General features: G+C 35.8%; 1 protein-coding gene across 4 annotated transcripts in view; it reads left to right on the top strand.

Moving 5' to 3' along the window:
• Positions 1-476: 476 nt before the first annotated feature.
• LOC145684156 (uncharacterized) overlaps positions 477-23,272 on the top strand; it is a 42,707-nt gene continuing 19,911 nt past the window's right edge. The window contains exons 1-2 of one of the 4 annotated variants that reach the window (XM_081756124.1): positions 477-616; positions 6,888-7,442. In XM_081756124.1, coding sequence (XP_081612250.1) covers positions 7,033-7,442 — 410 coding nt within the window. In that variant the 5' untranslated portion in view covers positions 477-616; positions 6,888-7,032. The other 3 variants (XM_081756125.1, XM_081756123.1, XM_081756126.1) reach the window with 3 other exon arrangements.

Below are 23,272 nucleotides of genomic sequence, written 5' to 3'. Positions count from 1 at the left end.
TTGGTGAGACATGTATCTTCTGGCATTTACCCAATGTAATTTGTCTTTAACATTTATAAATTTAATGTGTTTATAATATCAGTAGTAGAGTCAAGTTTAGCAAATCCACTTACATATAAATTTAAACTGTTAAGCGGTTTAAATGTATTAGGACTCTCTATATAATTTTTCACATATATTTAATTGATATAACATATTGTAAGTAAATATACACTTATGCGTACTCTCTAAATATAAGAAGGCCTTAATAAAGTAACATAGTACCGTTTAGAATATACATTTTAAAGAATCCTCTGTGGGCAACAGTAATAATATGCTGTGATATAAAAATTAATTCCACTTTGAAATAATAATAATATAGTAGGCCCTAATAGAATGCAATTTTCTTTCTGATTTTACATAAATTCCCGGATAAATTCCCATTTGGGAATCTTCGCAGGGAATATTCCCGAAAAAAATCTTCCCGGGAATTTACCCATCACTATGCCCGCCCCAAGCAATCAGGCTAACTACGGGCCTCGAGACGCCGTAACGACGCTCTCCCCTCAGTTTTCCCACTGAGTACAGTATAATAATCCTTAGATACGCAACAGTGCTCTCTTTTAACAACAATTAGGTAAATTTTATATTCAAAAGGGATTTTTGAACATTCCTCTGGGAAATTTAAAAGAGGACCTAGATCAATGTGTCTCTTTCATTAAAAGAAGCAGCGTTTAAGGTTTCATTAAGCCTAACTGGTAGCGAAAGATATAAACATTTATGAAATAATAGTACCTAAATATTTTAAAAATCACGTCGAAAAAGTGGGTACTACATTAAGAGGTTCTGGGTGAAGTGTATTCCTGTGTGTCTGAGAGAAAGTCAATATAATTATTAATCTTAGGTTTACCGTTTAGTTAATATAAATCACGGTTTACATATTCCCTGCATAAATGTTTAATTTTGCTTGATGAATCTACTTTTGTTACTTTAAAAATTTTAATCTGGCTGGAGTTATCAAGGGACCTAACGTTCATGGATATTAATACAGCTGCTTTCTGTGAAAGACAACTCTGTACTTTATGCAAGGCAGAGACAGGAAGTGATCCATCTGAACAGGTTGCCGCAGTTACAGTTTCCAAGAACCAAAGACTGAAAAAAAAAAAAAAAGTGTGCGGTGCCTTCATCAGCGTTCACTCGCTAACGCTCGCTCAGAAATACTATGTGAATCAGGAACAGTAAGGACATTAATGAGAAAATCTATGTGAATAAAATAACTTGGTAATAGTATACATGAGCACGTCGTGATCTGCGTTTCTTCTGTGTTCTATTACCACTTCTACATGAAATACCATAAATTTTCTACGTAGTGCAATAGTAAGAAGTATCCATGTGCACAAGACATGCGATATGCGTTAAATTCCCCCCCCCTTACACACACATAGTCATAGATAAAGAACAAGGGCACTACACATGCAGATTTGAAGTACAGGTATGTTCTGTTTTATTTTCGTATCAGTCGATAAGTAAATCAAAGTCGCTTTGTTACCCCCTTGGTAAGTTCGTAGATACTCAATGAATAATCTCTGAAAGTATGAGCGTCCAGCTCCTTCGGGAACTGACGCGGCTTTACGTATACTATATCCAATAACTTTTTTTTTTTACGTACAAGGTACACTCAATAGGATTCATATTTTTCATATTCATAAGTTTATAGGTCGCATAAATCACGGGTATGGGTACAGACGACAGCCAGATTTTAGGGCTGGCAAAGTCGCAAGTGATCGTCACGATATTTCGAAAAATCATACTTGTACAGTCACGAAAGAAAGTACACTCCAGTTGACAAAATTTCTTTTTCTAATAACTCAACAATAAATTAAACTATTAAAAACCAAATTCGGCAAGTTGTCAAGTTATAACTATTCTAAGGTTAACAACAAAAAGATCTAAATTAGTTCATTTGTTCCCGAATTATTGGCCAAAGAAAATTTTGCCAAAAAGGAAATCGTCAAATACTTTCTTTTCCGTGTGTATAGTCATACACACGTTGTACTTTTAACATACACGATGCGCGTAATCTAAACGAAAGAACAAGAAATTTGAAAGCGAGTAAATATATGACAACCTTGAAATGTTTGTATACGATATCTGTAGGTTCTCGTATAACTCATTAATGCAGAATGTAAGCAATAGAATCGCCACATGATGGACGCCTACTCTTGAACACTTCTGGGGTTGTGCACCATTAGTTAACACACAGTATACATGAACTACACTTAATTTTGCATACAATGGTTAATAGCTTCAGATGGCATTTAGTACCTTCAATAATACCATTGGCTCTGAAGCCGGTACTCAAACTTAGTGAGCCGACCTCGTTTACGTGTATATCCACCATCGCTGACGCGCCTGCTCTTTAATGCCTAACTGTCTCGCTTACGTTTTGCACACATTGTACATTCCTACCCTGGCAGTTAGATTGAGTACGTTCTTTTAGTTGGCTATCTAGCACATGTTGGTTCGTTTATTTTGCACTGTAGTTTTTATGCCATGGTTTCACACTGTATTTATACTCATGACTAAATCACAGTTACAAGCAACGAATAACAATTGCTAGCAAAAGAGCCAGACTCACTACGAAGTGATTTGCAAGAGAGATTATATAATACCCATAGTTTCTTTAATCTATTTTCATTCAGCGATTTCTACGTGTATGCGCTTCTACAGGTGGTGATATTCTGTGTGGGAAACTAAGGCACGAAAGTCAGTTTCAGGTGTCTGTTGTATCGCATAAGCATGAAATGCACATAGAAGGTTTTGGTACAGTAACATACAGAAAACAATAGGAAGAAACACGCTATTAGAAGACAAAAACTGGCGTTCTCATATAGAAACAGTAATTTATACTAAACTGATTTCGAGCGACGAAACCATAAATGGTCTGAAATGGTCCTTAAAAGAATAAGTCATCATCACGGACAGAAATAAATGCTTTCTAATGTGCTTCCATACTCGCAAGTTTGGTAATGAATAATGGTCACCTACGCTGTTCACAAGTGCCGGTTGGTCTCTTGTACATCTGGAGGTCCTGCAATACGTCGGCCAAATCTAACCTTAGAGTTTTTTTTTTTTTTTTTTAATTAATTGAATGCTACGTTAGTGTACCGTTCTTTGCTTTAAATAGTTTAGGAAGCTGCGAAGGCAAAATTTGTTTTCTTGTATGCAGTGTTTGTGATTCCTCAAAGTTAATTTCGTAGTTGTTTCATTTTCTAAGCGCGACTTGCTCTTGATTTAAAATGAAGAAACAAATTGGAAGAGTCACGAACAATTCAGTCAGTCTCCTGAAAAAAGGTACGGATTTCATATGTCAAAACAGTATTTCGATTGAAATAAATCAAGAATGATATCTAATAATTAGTTAACCGTAATAATGGCATAGTCTCATGGAAACAAAAATAATAGTGCAATTTTACATGTTTCTGGTAAACTATAAGTGGTTTTCTCTTCCGCCCATGTTCATATTGATATACAAGCCAGGCAGAGTAACACATGAGTTTAGAATTGATCCTGCGGTTGGAGAGAGAGGAAGAGGAATAGACGCCAGACATGGAACTAAACTAATAAGAATCGATAAAGGTACAGTGTAATAATTTTGCGTTTAAGTTAAGAATGCGATTGCTATTTTCATGAGAAACAGCGCATGGCAGAAAGGGAAAGGACCGTGTATACTTCATAATAAGGTGATAGAGTTAAGTATAATTGTGTAATATTCGTAACTACGCTTAGGCATCGCAACGTTTTTTGTCCCCACTTCGTATACGCGTCACACCCGTATATTCGAAACGGAGGCTTATATATTACAAAAAAAGACTAGGAAATGTATATTACAAATAATAACACTAAGTGATATTCGTAATACTAATGTTTGTAAAATTTTAATGGAGTAGAAAATTTATAATGTTCTAGATTCAGTACGTTTTCGGAAAGACTTTCCAAAAAATAAATAAATAAATAATTTTCGATTTATTTGAAACAATTTCGGTCTCTTCTTATTTTCTATACTAAATGTTTTAGTTCTATGTGTGTATTAATAGTTAATCATCTTCACATTCGTTAAAGATTATATGACAGAACGTTACGCACATCCAAGGGAGAAACTACTTAGATGTGTGTACACTTCGAAGCCCTGTTAAAATCTGTTCATATCATTATTTGTTAATCATTCGGCTGGGCTACAAGACACCCGAACTTTGACCACCGGACCTCCAGATTCTATGTTCCTAACGTGTTCGGGCTAGAGAAGACATAAATGAGGAACGAACCTAAACCATAGTTATGAATCGACAGAAAATATCGTCCACATCACGTTCTAACAGTTTCAAATTCTCCACGGATAGTGGGTACCTAATGCGTTTTTGTTGGGGAGTTAAAAGACATTAAACGCATCGATCAGAAACTTTTGATAAACCAAGCTTATTCCTCAGAATATGATCTGCTCGGTCCGATGATATGCCCAGCCTGTCTGTTATCTGTCGATTTGACAATCGGTGATCTTCCATGATCATATCAAGTACCAGGCCAATGTTTTTCGTGGTGGTAAGACTTAATGGTCTCCCAGATATCGGCTAATTTTCAACACTCTGCCTACTACCTCTCTTGAATTCCTGCACCCATCTTTTGATGATTGCATATGAAGGGGCAGATTTACCTTATCGTGCTGGATCTCAAATGTCGACATTCCTTTTAATTCCAGATATTTGATAACTGATCTGTACTCGATTTTTTCCATTTTCCCCACTTCTGCCTTCTCACTCACTTCAAGAGCCTGTAAAAGACGAAAGAGATTACTTAGAATCAAGAACTTGATATACACTAGTATTAAAGGTTGTACTATTCTAATACATGTTATTCTATTCCAGATTCTCATTTCCTATATTGGGCTCAAATCGTTTCATTCACCCTCGTATGTGTGTGAAGAATATCGTTTTTAAGTAACAATTTACTTTTTCTCTTAGAAACTTTGAGCAGTCTATAAAGTTGCTATAAAAATTATTATTGTTTATTTTTCCGCTTTGGCATTCTAGATGTACAAAGTCAATCCTCCTTTCAAGTGCTAAAACACTGTATTTTACGTATATCTTATGTTCAAGAGATCTTTCTGTTTTTCTTGTTTTACCATATTCCTACATATGTCGCGTAACGTATGTTTTGTAGCAATGCATTTGCACCATGTGCTCAAATATTCATACTCGATGTCCATGAATATCCCAACTATATGTTTTTTAAAGTGATTCACATTTCCTCTGCAATATGCATTTTTGTTACCCCTATTTAGGATATTTTACTTCATAAAACTGTTCTAGATATTTCGTTTATATTAAATCTTTGCAGTATTTTTCGTTCCAGTATTTGCCTTATTTACAAGTGATGTGGGTTTTTTGTTTCTCATTCTGTGAATCAGAATTGCTCGGCTCTATTTTTTAGCTTTTTTTTTGTATTTCTCTCGTTCTTTTGTTGAGTCTGATAGCAACTTTCTAACTGATTGTTTTATTTTACTCTTCTTGGTGTATTCCGTGTTGGCAGCAACAATGTCTTTCGGTTTTTCTGTAATCTTCATATAGCTTATATTACTTTCATGAACATATTTAATATCTCATTTTTCCATTCTTGACGTAAGGGGCACCGTGGCTCAGTAGTAGAGCGCTTACTTCTAGTATGTGGGTTCCCTGGTTCGATTCCTGGTCAAGTGACTTTGTTCTGGACAACATCGTGTCCGTGGGTTTCCTCGTTGTACTCCCGCGTCCACCCGCTTTTTGTGGCACAGTTGATCAGTGTTTAAGCGATCACTTCTTGTGCATGGTGTCCCTGGTTCGATCCCAGCTTGCGCCAATTGGGCTTTCTGATGGACAAACCTTGTTCATGAGTTTTCTCAAAATTCTGTTTCCTCCCACATTCATTTCTCATCATCTGCGTCTCTTTTAACCTAGCCGGCATAATCGTTGAACATAAAACAGAAAACTGCAAACTCATTTTCCTCCCACTTTCTCATTTCACCGTCGTTCCACTAATCGTCGTCTCCCTTACCCTAACGGGCATAATCGTGAGCTATTAAACTGCAATATCTAATTTCATTTTATTTCGTTGACATATCTTTTATGCTCTTTTTTTTAGTTTTACTAGATATTATTTCAAACGCCAAAGGACTTATGGTAGATAATTACAAGCAAGCTTGTGTTCTCACTGTGAAGAAACGTGGATGCATTTAATATATTTTCATGTTATCCAATGTCTATATGGAGCGACGTGTCAATCATTCGTGGTCTCCTAGTTTTACAAATGTGTTGGAGTGATGATCTGAAATTAATTTACATATGAAAATTCATTTGCTTTGGAGTTGTGCTAGTCTGAATGTGCGTTTTCAATTTTACTGATTTTTAACAAGAAAATATTGATATCGTAATTTTAATTATAACACAATACACTCATTCTAACTCTGTAATAAAACTATGAGTTGATGAGATAGCAGTAACTAGTATAATGAAAAAAGCGTAAGATTTAAATGTTTCATTCTTGTTCATTTAACATTTCTTGTAAATACTTCAAAAGTAATTAAAGTTTGTTCTCCTTCCCTCATTAATAATTAAAATAAGGATTATTTTCTGTAAATGTGAAATAATTTTATTGAATATGTACATACGATTTATATAGCCATCTATGGGACTACTATAAATGTGAGAAGATTTATCATTCTTTGTACTTTAGTGTATAATGTTTGTCACAATGATTCCTGCATGTCCTTGCTTATGGACAGTTAGAACTATTACAGAGAAACTTGTCTGGTATTTTGTGTTAATTTTTTACCTGATATGTTATTCTACACTAAGTTCCAATTTCTTATTTTTCAGGTTATTGTATATGTTCAATTATCAGAAAATGCTTGTATCGAATGAGAATTATTATGAGAATCCTTGACCATTCATCGCTATATCTGTGAAGTAAACATACCTGAAATCACAGTGCTGGATATTGATAACTAACATTAAATTATATATGTATATAGAGTGTATGCACACATTAACCGTAATGGAGGAGGATTATAAAACTGGTCATGAAGGATATCCCGTGGAATCTAAAATTTTTGAAGATATTGAAAAGAATGGTTGCCGTATTAAGAAAGAACAACTTGAAAGGAATAATGCGGCATGCATTGAAAGCAGTGATTTCGTGTTGCCAGTATCCACAGAAGAGAACGATATGAAACTTGAAAGCATAATGTTTACCTCGAATTCCAATGACTTATCTTTAGTGAAGCCACAGTTTGAAATGAAACAAAATACCACATTATGCTTTCAAGAACATTATGCTAGAACATTGAAAGATGAACAATATGACACGATCGCAGAATTGAAAGAAATACCAAGTATCAGAATAGAAGGAGGAAATGATATCAAACTTCAAAGGTAAAATCATTACAGATGTATTTTGAAAATATATCTCAAGTATGTATGTTGCTGCTAGTACTATTAGTAGGGTAAAATTTTTCACAAACAAGGCTTCAAAAAGCAATCCGTAGGCTTTTCTTTGCTACAAGTGGCAACTATTGTTTTTCTATTCCTCATAACCTATTTAAGTAGAAAATCATGTTCGCCACCCGTAAATTTCATAGTCACCAAGAATTCAAGATGGCCGACAATATGGTGCTCCGAAAACAAAAACAAATTTAGTTGTCATGTAGTATCAAGTTTGGTATCGATTTCTATGTTTTCATAGTCGTAGAATTAAAAAAATATCAGATATAGCGCCAGATGCATACAGAAAGACAGAGAAATTTCACAAACAAAAAAATTACTGTAAGCTTAAGGAACATTCATTTAAAATGATATATTGCCACTTAACGTAACTAAAGGTCTGTTCTTTGAAAAGTTTACATTTTTATATAGATTTCTGTTTAAAAGGACCTTTTCCCCATAATTTCAGCTTTCTATCTGTTTCTTATTTTTAAACAGTAGGTTTTGCTTTTACTTATGATGGTAATTAGATTGTAACTATTATTAAAGCTACATAATTGAGCCTTTGGCAACAATTTCTCATCCTACCAAGAAACCTCGTTTTGAAGAAGATAATCCTGTATTTTGCCCCGTATGTGACAGTAGTGACAACAAATAAGTTAATGAAAGCAACGTTAAATGGTGTAAATAAAGTGAAGAAATGTTTAGAGTATAATTGTAATGGGAGTCCGGAACTTGTTTTCCTATTGGATTTCTTAATTCCTGGAGCTCCTCGTGGCTAAGCGGTTAGCGTACGCGCCTTTGGCGTGGGAGACCCGGGTTCGATTCCCGGCGGGAGCTCATGTGGTTCGGATTCCACGTTAATCAGTAGGTCCACGTCCCATATAGCCTCGCTGCTGAAAGGGACGCTAAACTAAAATCAACTCAACTCTTAATTCCTGTGAGGAAAAGAATATATATAGCGGTACTCCATGGTTTAAAGATCATATGTCCCAGTTTGGGCAAGACAAATATAATGGTGGCCTTGTCCTTGTCTGTCCATGTTTGGGATAAGCCAGATATAATGGTAGAAGTGATTTCCAATAAAACAGTGGTGGTTCTATTCCACATATCCCGGTTCATAAAGCCATATATGACGCTATCGGGATCCGAACCTTGGACGTCACTGATAGAGAAAACAAATTTACGACACCATTGAGTTCAAAAATCTAGTGGGACCATTTACTAAAAATCAGTGAACTGAAATACTGGCAAAAATAACAGAAATCTACTCCCACGGTCTTAAGATACAGACGTTATGAAAAGCCAGAGGCATATGCCGTATGCCCACCGTCACTGTCGTGTCAGCCTAAGAATAAATTCATTGACACCAGTAAAAGAAAATACAAAGTGGGATCCATACGCATGATTATCGCCAGATGAGTAGCGGGAGACGAAAATAAATCTTTGTTCTGCCCTACTTCTAAGATACTATACCTTCATCAAATCCTGGTTCAAATTATGCACATGTCTGAGATAGCATCTTTCATTTACTAAGAAAGAAACTTAACATTAACCATCACACATTATTATGATTGAAACTTATTTCATGATTTCTTAAAAAATAAAAATTGATTTGTAGAAAATATTTATATTTTCTTTTAACTTTCACGAAACAAACACGTATAGCTATGTAACAACACAATAACACTTCTGAATTATAAAAATATATCACTTCTAATGGGATTGGCCCATTGAGGTTATACGATCACGGGAGAGTACCGCTAAGGCACGCGATTTTCACGAACGAACGAATACGGCTAGTTCCCCAAAGATTATGAAGATCACTTCAACATTCCATTTCTATCATTATATAAGGAAGATTTTACTTAAGATCTTCAGTATGCGCATTTATTGGTACCATCTTTCCCTAGCGTCAATAGATTAAATGACAATGTACATCAAAAGTACGTGGTTCACACAATTACACCACAAAAGGTTAGAAATATATTGATCTTCATTGCACTGTTGGGAAAAGGTGTTTAATAAAAATCTCGTAGCACAAAATTGTTATAAAGATAGTCTTTTGGAAAATTTTCATTTGTACAACTTGTGGATTTTTCTCTGAGAATATGACTTCAATACGTGTTAATTTTACGAAGACTTTAAGTTACTCTGACGCGCCTTTTCGTGAGCGTCACATCGTTGGCTATTGAGCAGCGCAAAAATACACTACCAAAATAAATTTTGTGCACATGAAACATTTAGTTTTTACTTCACTGTTTCACTAGTGATGTATAATAAATAATCTATCGTTCAATTGAAATTATATTGAAAATACTGATACTCCGAATAAATCAGAAAATTAATGATTATGGGTAAAAATTACATTCTCACGTAGAATCTGTTGTCATTGCTCGAGTCTATTCTGCGTGGGTGTCAGTGAAAAGAGTACCAAAATTCCTCACCTTGTTTGGTCTGACGGGAGAAGCAGGGCTGTCTGGAAAAGTAAGGCACCGTTTGGATAAAAAATTCCTGTGCTTCGCTCTTCTGCGAATGTTGACTGGCTGGGTAGCGTTTCCAAGAACTGGCATTGGGAAATACGAGGGTTGATTTAAAAGTTTGTATCTATCCGTATCTTCATATATGGCGCCGAACGGACTGTCAATTAGTAGTGCAACAAAAAATGAAATGAAATCTTTGAGATTTACGTCCCACGATTATGCCGGTTAGGTTAAAGGAGACGGTGATAGTGAGTAATGAATGAAATGGTGGAATGAAGAAAGTGGGAGGAAACGGGAGAACCCGAGAAAACCCAAGCACCAGTGGTGAACGCTCTACCACTGAGCCACCACCTCCCCTAAAGTAGTGCAACAAGTGTGGGCAAGAACCCTGGAGTCCAAGTCTTTATAATCACACTGCGACATAGTACCACAATTACGACATTTTATCAGACCATGAATGGTTAAACTTATTTCCAGTTAGTCTACATTGAAGAGTAATAGTTCGCAGGTTCACTTGCACACACACAAGCACGAAAATTCGAAGAATAACGAACGCGAGGGCCATATACGATAACACGTGGGCCATTTCGTAAATGTATTTTATGTTCCATTTTATTATTATTGTTGGTTCGTATCTTCCTTTTATTTTAATCATTCCTCAAAATGTGAACACAAACACAATTTCAATGCTTGAATATAAATCAATAGTTACTTATGGCTTGACATGTTATTCAACATTGTATTTCTCAATATTTTCAAACTTCAAACCAAATTATACGAACATATTAATATATTCGATGAAATATCATATTCAGTAAAATATTATGTTTCATAAACATAACACTGTTTAAAAATAGCAATTATATCAATAAACGATCCAAATTATTATCATTTCGATTTTCATGAAAATAAAATATTTCTTATTATTAAGTACACAATAATTTACTACATTTAAAACATCAACATTATCCATTAAATTCGAAACGATGTATTCATTTGCGTTATAAGACAGAGTATTTATCAAAATATTCATAATAATTCAATACAACTAAAGCATAACACGTAATTCACATAATCATTACATGATTCATCAAAATTACATATTAAGTCACATAAGTAAATACAACATTGAAAAAGGTAATATTTTATTTACTTAAAAATGAAATAAACTGGGCACATGCGAGCTTGTCACGTTCGAAGTATATATAAATATACTGCCTGCATTAAGTGTGCAAGACCCAACCTCAATTATTTGTTAATATGTTTCCACCCCCGAAGCAAAGTGGAAAGGATAGAGTATAAGGTGAAAATGTAAAAGTAATATAGAGGGGGCTAATAAGAAAATTGCGTTTCCAACGCATTACATAATATGAATAACCCATAATCTTGGAGGGAATCTTTGCTTCCATGTTTTCAAGTTCAACTTGAAGTGTTTTTGTATTAAACGAAAAAATTAATACAAAGTGAATGCAAGAATGGTTGCCAAGAACTAACATATAAATTTCACTTCTACTAGACACATCAGCATTTCAATAGTGATTATTTATTTATCTCATTGTTTCTCATATATTCATTTTTTTTATTATTCCTCCGTTTGTGACTCAGTGGTTCACCACGTAGGCGTGTTTAGATGCAAAACAAAGCTGCGGTAGCATACCACATTAGTAGGAGTCAGTCATCCTAAGTTGATCACTGTGATCTTACAAGAATGCTAATTAAGAGCTCCTCGTGGCTAAGCGGTTAGCGTATGCGCCTTTGGCGTGGGAGACCCGGGTTTGATTCCCGGCGGGAGCTCATGTGGTTCGGATTCCACGTTAATCAGTAGGTCCACGTCTCATATAGCCTCGCTGCTGAAAGGGACGCTAAACTAAAATAAACTCAAGAATGCTAATTAAATAAAACGAGAGGATTAATAAAATTTACCAACGCAAATTCTAAATTATGTACGTTACAGCACGATGATTCAGTGAGGTATTTTAACTATGAATCTAATTCCAAAATTTCGTCAAGGACCTTATAAATTCTATTTGAATTAATTTTTGAATCACATTGGTTAGAAAAATTTACCAAAACAGCATTGATAGAGTCACACGTTACTTCTTCAATACAACTATTCAACTCTGAGCTTTTACTTTGTTCTTTTAGAATTTCATCACTTTTGCTTCCACAATGTTTAATTAAGCCAAATATTTTTAGTTTCTTTAGTTCGCTTCCTATCGACTGAATGTATCGACTGAAAGTAATCCTAAACACTTACCTGTGAGTGGATCCGTTAATTCGAAAACATTCTTTGAGATCTTTTTAGAGCACAACAGGGGGCCTTTATACAAATGAAGAAATTTTGAAATTCTGTTATCAATAGCTGAACTCAAATTCGTTTGCTTGAAGAAAACAATCATTTTCCTTCACCTTATATTTGATTTCTTGTTTTTGGTTATGTTTAACATTTCTTTCACGGATGATTTCGTTTCTTTTCAAGTCTGCCATAACTAATTTGTTATCCCATAATTTATATTCATCTTCATGCTTTTCAGTAACAGAAAAACCAAAATGTTTAAATACTGATGCAGAGGGTTTCACGTTTAAGTACAAGCTAACAGGATATACTCCCAAGCTACTCGAAATTGAATAGTTTAACAAAATTACAATTTGAGGAATAAATTTTTCCCAAGCGGTGTGATCTTCACTACAAAACAATTTAAATAAACGATTAGTCTCACGATGAATTCTTTCAACTGGATTAGAAGAAGCGTGGTATGGTGTTACATAATGTATTTTAATTCCGTATTCTGACATTTTTTCCTTAAATGTTCGTAGAAGTAATACTTTCCATTGGTCTTGCCGGAGGTGACGTTTCTACCTTTGTTTCTTTACATACTATACAATCATTAATAAAATTACTAATATCCTTTCTCATGGATATCGAATAACAAATTTCGTTCACAAAACCAAAAGTTTTTTCAATTCCAAAATTACCTCGCTGACAATTCATATGCTCTACAACAACATCGGTTAATGAGGGTGGAATACAAATTCTCCAGGAATCTGGGAAATGAAAATTTTTGTGGAAAAGTACACCATTCCCAAGTCTATAAAATTTTTCAAGATTCTCTTTTTTAGCTTAGAATATGGGTCGTTAGGATTTTGAAGGAATTGCATAATTGAATTATATTCTCAATGCTCACGTTGTTTTCCAATTAATTCCTGTATGGTCATATTTCCGAAAAACGATGGTAATGTTTCGAGGTTATTCACCGTATGAATTTAAGTTTCAGGAGCTAAAATAATGCGCGACAACGCGTCACTGGCTTTATTGTCAATTCCACGAATATGAATGATTTTCATATCGAAACTTTGTAATTAAAGACTGCAACGAGCTAGTTGAGAATTCCAATTTCTGATTTTATGTAGGTACAGTCCGCGGCATAAAATTTGTTACAAAAATTCTAAGTCCAAATTAATAACAAATTCTTGCCCAGTTTTCTTATGCATTCCCGCAATACATGTATCAATCGATTAGTTGCTTCTAGTATTTATTCCAACTTCTCCCCGTCCTCCACCTCTCCTTGTCGAAAGCAGTGTGTGTGACGTAGTACACTCTTTCCATTCAGCTGAAAAAGAAACAGGAATCAAGTTTACAACGTTATAGCTTTAAAACAGTCTTTTCCATTCGTTTGTTCTGAAATATTTTTAAGAGCCTAAATTAAAGAAAAGTCTCACAATCTTCCCAGATCTTCATAAATATCTTTAGTTTCATTCTTTTCTTTCTTTAAAGAGTGCAAGCTAGTAAGATGCTCCCTAAGAAATCTATGGAAATTGCCAAGAACTCTAAAATATCTACGGACAGAAACGAGTTTTATTCAATGATTCATTTAATTTCTTTTCAGTAAGTGCAAGCAAATGTTTCAGGTGCGTCATTTGGGCAGGACAGGAGGGTGTAATTCCCCCTCTCTTGAGCTTCATAAATACGTAGTTTTTGATCAAATGTATAGTAATACACTAATAAAAAGTGAAAATCTTATGTCGCCGAAGAATCTCTTCCTTCCCCCCCTCCCCCCGAATAAAGTCTAAAAGACACTGGTTTTAACAACAAATCTCTAGAGTTACGATAGCATATTGCTAAAGAGCTTACATTTGGTTTCAAGAGTCGAAGGTTTGATCTCAAGCCATATGACTTCCTGGGTGACATTGAGAGAGAGAGAGAGAGGGGGGGGGGATTCAAGTATGGAGACACAGAGGGATGATTTGTATACACAGATTTAGAATTCGGGAAAAAATGATCGGACAGCATTCGTATTATGACGAAAATTCTGATTTTGTGAAAGATAAGAAGGGAAGTTTTCGAACTGCGAGGATCACATTAGGCAGTTGTCGAATTAATGTGGAGAACTCTTTTTAGAGCATCAGATGATTACGAAAGGAGAGAAAGATCTTCAGAACTGAGGAATTAAGATTTTAAAAAATCTGGTTTCGGCGACGGGTTTCAAACCACGAACCTTGTGATTATCGACCCATGACTTTATCCATTCTGCTACGGAGAATTCTATTACTGGTTCACATACGTTTCCCTTAGCTGCGTTGAAAGCTACCTTAAGGAGATATTCCAAAAGTTGACTCGGTGGATGCGCCGTTCAGATAGGACGTAAACCTCTTGTAACTTAGTTACAATGTGCAAAATGAACTTCCTCTTCTTCAGGACACTTTTTAAAGCTTTAAAATTTTTTACTATTGTTTTAATTAAGTTACATTTGATAGAACCATCTGATAAAGTAGTGCCAAGCCCTGTGCGTCATTATCTGTTAGGTGAATGGTTAATGTAAGTTACTCCTACGTGGATGGCCCGAGCTTCCAATCAAGACCATTCTTATTGATTATTTTATTTGAGCTACGCTCATACTGTATATTCCACAAGTTCAATTTTGAAGTAATGTAGTCACAGCTAGTTTAATTCGAAATAATTTTCCAATATTATATTTGTTACTAAATTTACATGGCACTCCTCACTGTTCGTAGCCCTGCATAAATGCAAAATTGTTTTAAAAGTATATTTTACTTTCAAGTTTTATTGTTTTTTTTTAATTGTCCTTCAACTTTATTTTATAATTATTTTCTATTTCTTAATTATAACATATTTTCTATTTATATTGTATTCTATGTTACACGTTTATTATTTATATTTTATGTCTTACCTTTGAAGAGGAGCTTTTGACAATTCAAAGCAGCTGGGACATACACAGGATGCAGGCCTTTGCAATCAAGAGCTTTTGCCTCCACGAAATCACTACTTTTTTTTTTGTGAAGTATATATAATTTTAGAGATGACGATAGCAGGGGCGGATTCAGGGGAGTGCGCATCCCCCAGAATAGGGAACTTTTTATACTTTTTATTTTAAAAATAAAACATATCCTAAGTATTTTTCATCTTTTTATTATAAACTTAATTTAAAACCTAAAGTAGATAGGCCTTACTTTCCTAAGAATGTTAATTCTGCAGAAGAGCTACTTCTCCTTTTCTAAATTTGTTTTTTCTTTTCTTTATTTCTTTTTTTGCAATCCGCTCTTACCTTGATTTGACTTCGAACGACCGCCCCTCCCAAACAATCATCCTGGATCCGCCCCCTGGATGATAGACATTTTAGTAAAATATGCCCTCAATCGCTGAAATAAATTCCTGTCAAGCTTTCGATCGCTGAAATAAATTTCTGTCTACGGCTCTGCAAAACAGTGACGATTTTAGGGAGTGATCAGTTAGTAATGCTTCTATGGAGCAACGACATTTCTCCAGAAGACGTATCTCCGATAATTCAGAATGTGATTTGTACATTATCACTTTTCACTCTCAGTGTCTTGAAACGCACCAAAAAGGAACTGTTCTGAAGTATTTACTGGTTCTCCCTATGACCCCATTTCAATATGGCCAACCTTGGACATATACACATCTGAAATATAACCTTTCGTGTCAGTGATCCCGAAAACTAGCCATTCGACACAAATATAGGATATTTTCGATTCTTTATTCCTGTCACCCTCCCATTGTCAACTCGAAGCCAACCAAGGCTTATTTTGGACTTACGCAGCATCCACAGTGTCACTTTTCATCTTTGCACATGAATTCGACACTAATTTCGTTCGTATTTGACTACTTTTACATGTCACCTTCACCTCTTGGTAGGGATTTTTTCAGTATCTCGCCCCCACAACTATGGAGAAATTTCAACCAACTAAGTATAATTATAAATTATCATCTGAAACACAACAGTACGGGTGATCTTTTTCACAGAGGAATTCGTTAACTACTGTTTTAATATCAATGTATTGCCTTTTTTTGCTGTTCATGCTGAAGATTGCCAAAGGGCTAAACTTCATCTGCACTATTGTGCAATGAATATAGGTTTTAGTGGTTTAATTTACTGAATACTCGGTTAGATGTTGCTCTCGTCACAGGAAAAGTGAGATACAGTTATAAAAGAAAAACGAAACGAAATATTTAAGTTTTACGTTCCACGTTATGCCGACTACGCTAATGGAGACAGTGATGGTGAGAAACGAATGAAACCGTTTAATGAAGAAAGTCGGAGGAAACTGGAGAAACCCGAGAAAACTCATGCACATGGTGTTTGTCCATAATAAAGTTCATTCAGCGCGAGCTGGGATCTAACCAACAACTCCATGCACCATAGGTAAAGTTATAAAAGAAAAGGCGTCTAAACAAATACGGAACACTTCTATCAATGAGAGTTTTAAAAGATTAGATTTTTATTTATTTCATTCTAAGTTGAAATTTCAATCAATCTTGATCTTCATTACTGTTCGTAATCCGGACCAACCAGTATTCCCTACTAGGGTAAAGATTAATTGATCGCCAACAGAAATCCAAAATCTTCTGTATAACTCCACGTTCCATTATTCCATATACACAATTAAGAGTCCAGCGTAACCTACCAGTTAATAAGTTTTCGTCTTATTATTATTATTTTTAACACCTCAAAAATATAGGCTCATAATTGAACCACTGAATGGAAATAGGGAATAAGTACGCAAAAATATTTTTTCCACTTTTAAGCTTTTCTCACCGATTGCAGTGCTACAATACAAGATTCTTCTTCTTGTCTTAGAGTTTGTCAGTTCTTTTGCTACAATTAATCAGTTATACACGTGTTGAAACAAATACAAATACGCCTCGGGAAGGTTTTTTAGCGTTTCTGAAAACTGAGGTCTGATGTACTTATTCCCTTTTGCTGGAAATATTTGCTGCAAGGACGTGATAAATCTTTTCGGTAGACTTCACAGTCTATAGCTCCTTCACAACTTCCTTTTCATCTAAGGCTAAGTAGTTACATTTTAGACATTGAGGAAAAAGTGTGAAATTAATTAAAACCATTCAAAGTGGAGTTACGAATTTTCAATGGACCCAATTTTGCTGTTGGCCTCGCTCAACGCACTCCCGTCACTGTCCAGGGTGCACGATGGAGTTTCTCCCTTTTAGGAATACTTTCTAAGACAGTACTAGTTTTTTTTTCACAGCTGTTTCAATTGATTTGTATTTGCTAGAACTGTGGGTTAAAGGAAACAAAAGATACTATACTCAAACACAAATCAATAACACGTTAATATCTTTAATTATTTCTCGATAACTACTCGAACTTAAGACGTCCTCGAATCTAAGTCGCACCCCGATTTCGCTGGGCTAAATTAAAGAAGAATAGTAATATGTTATGGTTTTACTATTACTAAAGCACTCTTTGATATTGGTCATTTTCGATGATTTTATGTATCCCTCTCCCCTCTCCATGTTGGGGGCACGGTATGACAAAAATTATCCCAGGACCGAATGTCATGTACGTTGAAAATTTGATCGAAATCTGTTGGATGGTTCAAGAGTTGTTCAATTTATTTTTATATTTTGATCTCCCCTTCTCTTATCCTCTCCTATGTTCTACCGTCAAAGTGAAAATATTAAAACAAAAGTTTCTAGGCCCGAACGTCGTCTATGTTGAAAATTAGATCGAGATCGGTCAGGTGGTTCAAGAGTTTTTAAGTTTTATTCATTTTTATAGATATCTCCCCTCCCCTCCTCTTACCCTACGTTCTACCATCAAAGGAATATGATGAAAACCATCCCAGGTCCGAAACTCATCTATGTTGATAATTTGATTAAGATCAGTTCGGTGGTTTAAGCGTGATGAAGTCACCAAGACAGCATTTTTATTTTTATTTTTTTACATAGTCCCCCCTTCCCCTCCCCTACATTGTGCCGTCAAGGCAAAAAATGAAAACATCCCAGGTCCGAACCTTATCTATATTGAATGTTTGATTGATTGGGATCAGTCGGATTGTTCAAGAGTTATTAAGTTTTATTCATTTTCATATATTTACCCTCCCCTCCTCTTCCACAAGTTCTAATATCAAAATGAAATAACAAAAAGCTTCCCAGGTTCGAATTTCATCTATGTTCAAAATGTGATTGAGTACGATCGGGTAGTTCAAGAGTTATTCACCACCGAACATTGTCACTATTATTTTTATATTTATAGCTGTTATGTATCTTCCCTCTCCTCTCCATCCTCTACGTTATTCCGTCAAAGTGAAATGGTAAAATCCACCCCTCGCGTTCATCGAGACGAGGACATATAGCCTCATTGCTGACGTCCCCATTAATCCCCCTACTCATACCCTTTAGTGTGTTTAAGTAGTTTTTTTTTGTCTTCAGTTGCAAATTTCTAAGTTATTTTTCTTTGTTTCAAAATTCTCGCATTTCTTGTATGATAGTACAAGTTAATCATCTTTGACTTGTTTTCTATTAATAATCTGAGTTGTTCTTAACCCTTTGGTTTCCAATTTTGTTTTGTCTCTACACCAAACCACAGATATGACAAATTTAATTCTCATACTTTACATTTGATTTCAAAGCGGTCGCCATGAACTGCTTAAAAGCACTTTTTCCGTCACGAAACACCCAGCAGAAGGCGTACGATATCGTCTACAGCAATGAGAGGAAACTCCGCCTTGTTACGTGACGTCACATGAAGCACGTTCCGTTCAAACACCTAAGCAAAGCTATCATTCTGCTTCTGGTGTGAAAATGGCTCACTACGAAGCTTCTGTTAAGAGCAGCGTGATTGCTTTAATTGAGCATGCGGGCATGAACTATAGCGAGGCAGGCCAGATATGGCGTTAACCGTGCTACAGCACGGAGGTGGTGGAGGAGATATAAGGAAACGAGATGTAAGACGTAAAAGAGGAAGTGGGCGACAAAGAGTTTCCTCTGCCGAAGAAGACCAGAGTGTAATTGCCCAATGCCGTGAGCACCCTTTCATGTCTGCCCGACAGTTACGAGAGGAAACCAATTTCCCAGGCGATGTTACGACTGTCCGTCGTAGACTCAAATCCTTTGGTTTGAGATCATACAGGGCAGCTGTTAAGGGGCGACTAACAGAAGAAAACATGGTTGACCGTCTGGCGTTTGCACAGTTAAATATTGCACGTGTGTGGGACGAGGTCGTTTTCACAGACGAAAAAATATTTTCCAGTGCAAAGTTCGGGCCGAAGCGTGTTTACCGCCCCCCTGGAAAAAGGTATGCCTCTGAATACGTTTCCCGTTCTGGTCGAATGAGACATGTAACTGTCCACTGTTGGGCATGGATATGCAAGGCTGCAAATTTCGGAGGAATCTACAGAATTCCTGGTCGCCTAAACGCCCACAAGTATGTGGAACATCTGCATGAAACGCTTCCGGAAATAAAAGCTCATGTAGGTGACGGCATATTATATTTGCAACAGGACAATAGCTCCATACATAATTCAAATGTGGTTCAGACATGGTTGCAGAGGCAACCTGACGTCGAAATAATTGACTGGGTTCCTCATGGAGCTGATCTGAACCCTATTGAAAATATGTGGGCCTCTGTTGCAAGAACATTGCGGGAAACCTGGTCGAACAATCCTCCACGAACATCTAATGATCTTTGGGAGCGTGTTGAAGATGCGTGGTCGATCTGTTGCACCCAACACTATATCTCTCGCCAGGTGGGTTCAATGCCACGGCGTATGGCAGCTGTAATCGAGTCCCAAGGGGACTATACACACTATTAATAAATGCTCGCCCACAACACCATCAGCCCTCTCGAGGGCTACCTAATTCGACCCACTTATTAACACAATTTTATGAAATACATTACGCGACACCAGTGAATGTAAGAGTCTCAGTATGTTTTGCATTAATAAAGAAGCTAACGTGCGAGATTTGGTGGCCGAGTGGTATTATGCTTGCTATGTAAACCAAAACCGCCTGTAACAGTGGTTCGAATCTAGTGAAGAAGACCCCTACTTTTTATCACCAGGGATATTTGCAATACGCCTTCTGCTATGTCCGCCTTCGTACGGTCTATTATATGAAACATAATGTGGACCGCCATAAGTTTTTACTTAGTAAACAATTTATAAATATATGAACAAATACCTATCGTCCGACTGACGTCGCTGTGCAAATGTTCATTGTATTACACCGGAAGATGAATTAAATAAAGACTGGAAAATTTGATATAAAAATTGATACGTAATAAGTTAAAGACAAAATATGTAATTATAATCTCATATCTGAAACTAATTTCGACTACAATTAATTCTCTACCTGCTTTCATAAATAATCCAAACCAAGCTTCGAGGTTTGGAATGCACAAACTAAGTGTAGCTAAGAGAAAAAAGTAACAAGAAGAGCAGAGATTCGAACCCACGACCACCAGCGTAAGAATTCCTTATACTAACCCTTCATCTATCAAACCATGACGTGTACATGACTTTTGTAAGTTATAAATTTGTATCCAAGAAACACCATTAAGCGTATGTGCAACTACTGCTTTGCTCTTTTTCTTTTCAAAAGCGTAACATGTTTAGGACGATTCGTTTCGTTTTCCATTAAAGTTTCGAAAGAGATTATTTGTGTTTGAGTGTAGGATCTTTAGTTTCCGTAATTCACACCGCAGTTAAAAAAAAACTCGTACTGTCTTAGAAAGTATTCCTAAAAGCAGAAGCTGCATCATGCATCCTGAACAGTGACGTAACTAACGGCAGTGCGTTGAAGGATCCCAGAGTAAAACGGGGCCCATTGAAAATTCGTAATTCCACTATTTTTCCTCGATGTCTAAAATGAGACTACTATAGCCTTACATGAAAAAGAAGCTGTGGAGGGGACTGCGAAGTCTACTGAAAAGATTTATCACGTCCTTGCAACAACAATTTTAAGTTTTCGAACAGTAATGAAGAACAAGATTGATTGAAATTTTATCTTAGAATGAAATAACTAAAAATCTAATCTTATATAACTCTCACTGATAGTAGTGTTCCGTATTTGTTTAGACACCTATTCTTTTATAACTTTACCTATGGTGCATGGGGTCCTTGGTTCGATCCAAGCTCACACCGAATGAACTTTATTATGGACAAACACCGTGTGCATGATTGTCCTCGGGTTTGTCCAGTTTCCTCCCACTTTTTTCATTAAACGATTTCATTTATTTCTAACCATTACTCACTCCATTAGCATAGTCGGCATAATCGTGGGACGTAAAAATTAGATATTTCATTTCATTTTTCTTTTATAAGTGTATATCACTTTTTCTCTGACGAGAGCAACATCTAACCGAGTATTCAGTAAATTAAACCACTAAAACCTATATTCATTGCACAATAGTGCAGATGAAGTTTAGCCCTTTGGCGATCTTCTGCATGGACAGCAAAAAAAGGCAATACATTGATATTAAAACAGTAGTTAACGAATTCCTCTGTGAAAAAGATCACCCGTACTGTTGTGTTTCAGATGATAATTTATAATTATACTTAGTTGGTTGAAATTTCTCCATAGTTGTGGGGGCGAGATACTGAAAAAATCCCTACCAAGAGGTGAAGGTGACATGTAAATGTAGTCAAATACGAACGAAATTAGTGTCGAATTCATGTGCAAAGATGAAAAGTGACACTGTGGATGCTGCGTAAGTCCAAAATAAGCCTTGGTTGGCTTCGAGTTGACAATGGGAGGGTGACAGGAATAAAGAATCGAAAATATCCTATATTTGTGTCGAATGGCTAGTTTTCGGGATCACTGACATGAAAGGTTATATTTCAGATGTGTATATGTCCAAGGTTGGCCATATTGAAATGGGGTCATAGGGAGAACCAGTAAATACTTCAGAACAGTTCGTTTTTGGTGCGTTTCAAGACACTGAGAGTGAAGAGTGATAATGCACAAATCACATTCTGAATTATCGGAGATATGACTTCTGGGGAAGTGTCGTTGCTCCAGGGAGGCATTACTAACTGATCACTCCCTAAAATCGTCACTGTTTTGCAGGGCCGTAGACAGAAATTTATTTCAGCGATCGAAAGCTTGACAGGAATTTATTTCAGCGATTGAGGGCATATTTTACTAAAATGTCTATCATCCAGGGGCGGATCCAGGATGATTCTTTGGGAGGGGCGGTCGTTCGAAGTCAAATCAAGGTAAGAGCGGGTTGCAAAAAAAAAAAAGAAAAGAAAAAATAGAAAATAAATGAGAAAGAGCTCTTCTGTAGAATTAACTTTCTTAAGAAAGTAAGGCCTATCTACTTTAGATTTTAATTTACGTTTATAATACAAAGATGAAAAATACTTAGGATATGTTTTATTTTTAAAGTGAAAAGTATAAAAAGTTCCCTATTCTGGGGGATGCGATCACCCCAAACACATTCCCCTGGATCTGCCCCTGCTATCACCATCTATAAAATTAGATATATATATACAAACAAAAAAGTAGTGATTTCGTGGGGGCAAAAACTCTTGATTGCAAAGGCCAGCATCCTGTGTATGTCCCTGCTGCTCTGAATTGTCAAAAGCTCCTCTTCAAAGGTAAGACATAAAATATAAATAATAAACGTGTAACATAGAATACAATATAAATAGAAAATATGCTCTAATTAACAAATAGAAAATAATTATAAAATAAATTTGAAGGACAATTTAAAAAAAATCAATAATACTTGAAAGTAAAATATACTTTTAAAACAATTTTGCATTTATGCAGGGCTACAAACAAGTGAGGAGTGATATGTAAATTTAGTAACAAATATAATATTGGAAAATTATTTCGAATTAAACTAGCTGTGACTACATTACTTCAAAATTGAACTTGTGGAATATACAGTATGAGCGTAGCTCAAATAAAGTAATCATAAGAATGGTCTTGATTGGAAGCTCGGACCATCCACGTAAAAGTAACTTACATTAACCATTCACCTAACAGATAATGACGCACAGGGCTTGGCACTA

Source organism: Thermobia domestica, chromosome 4 (assembly GCF_964235325.1).
Source record: "Thermobia domestica chromosome 4, izTheDome1.hap1.1, whole genome shotgun sequence".
Lineage (NCBI taxonomy): Eukaryota > Metazoa > Arthropoda > Insecta > Zygentoma > Lepismatidae > Thermobia > Thermobia domestica.
This window is presented reverse-complemented; position numbering and strand designations above follow the sequence as displayed.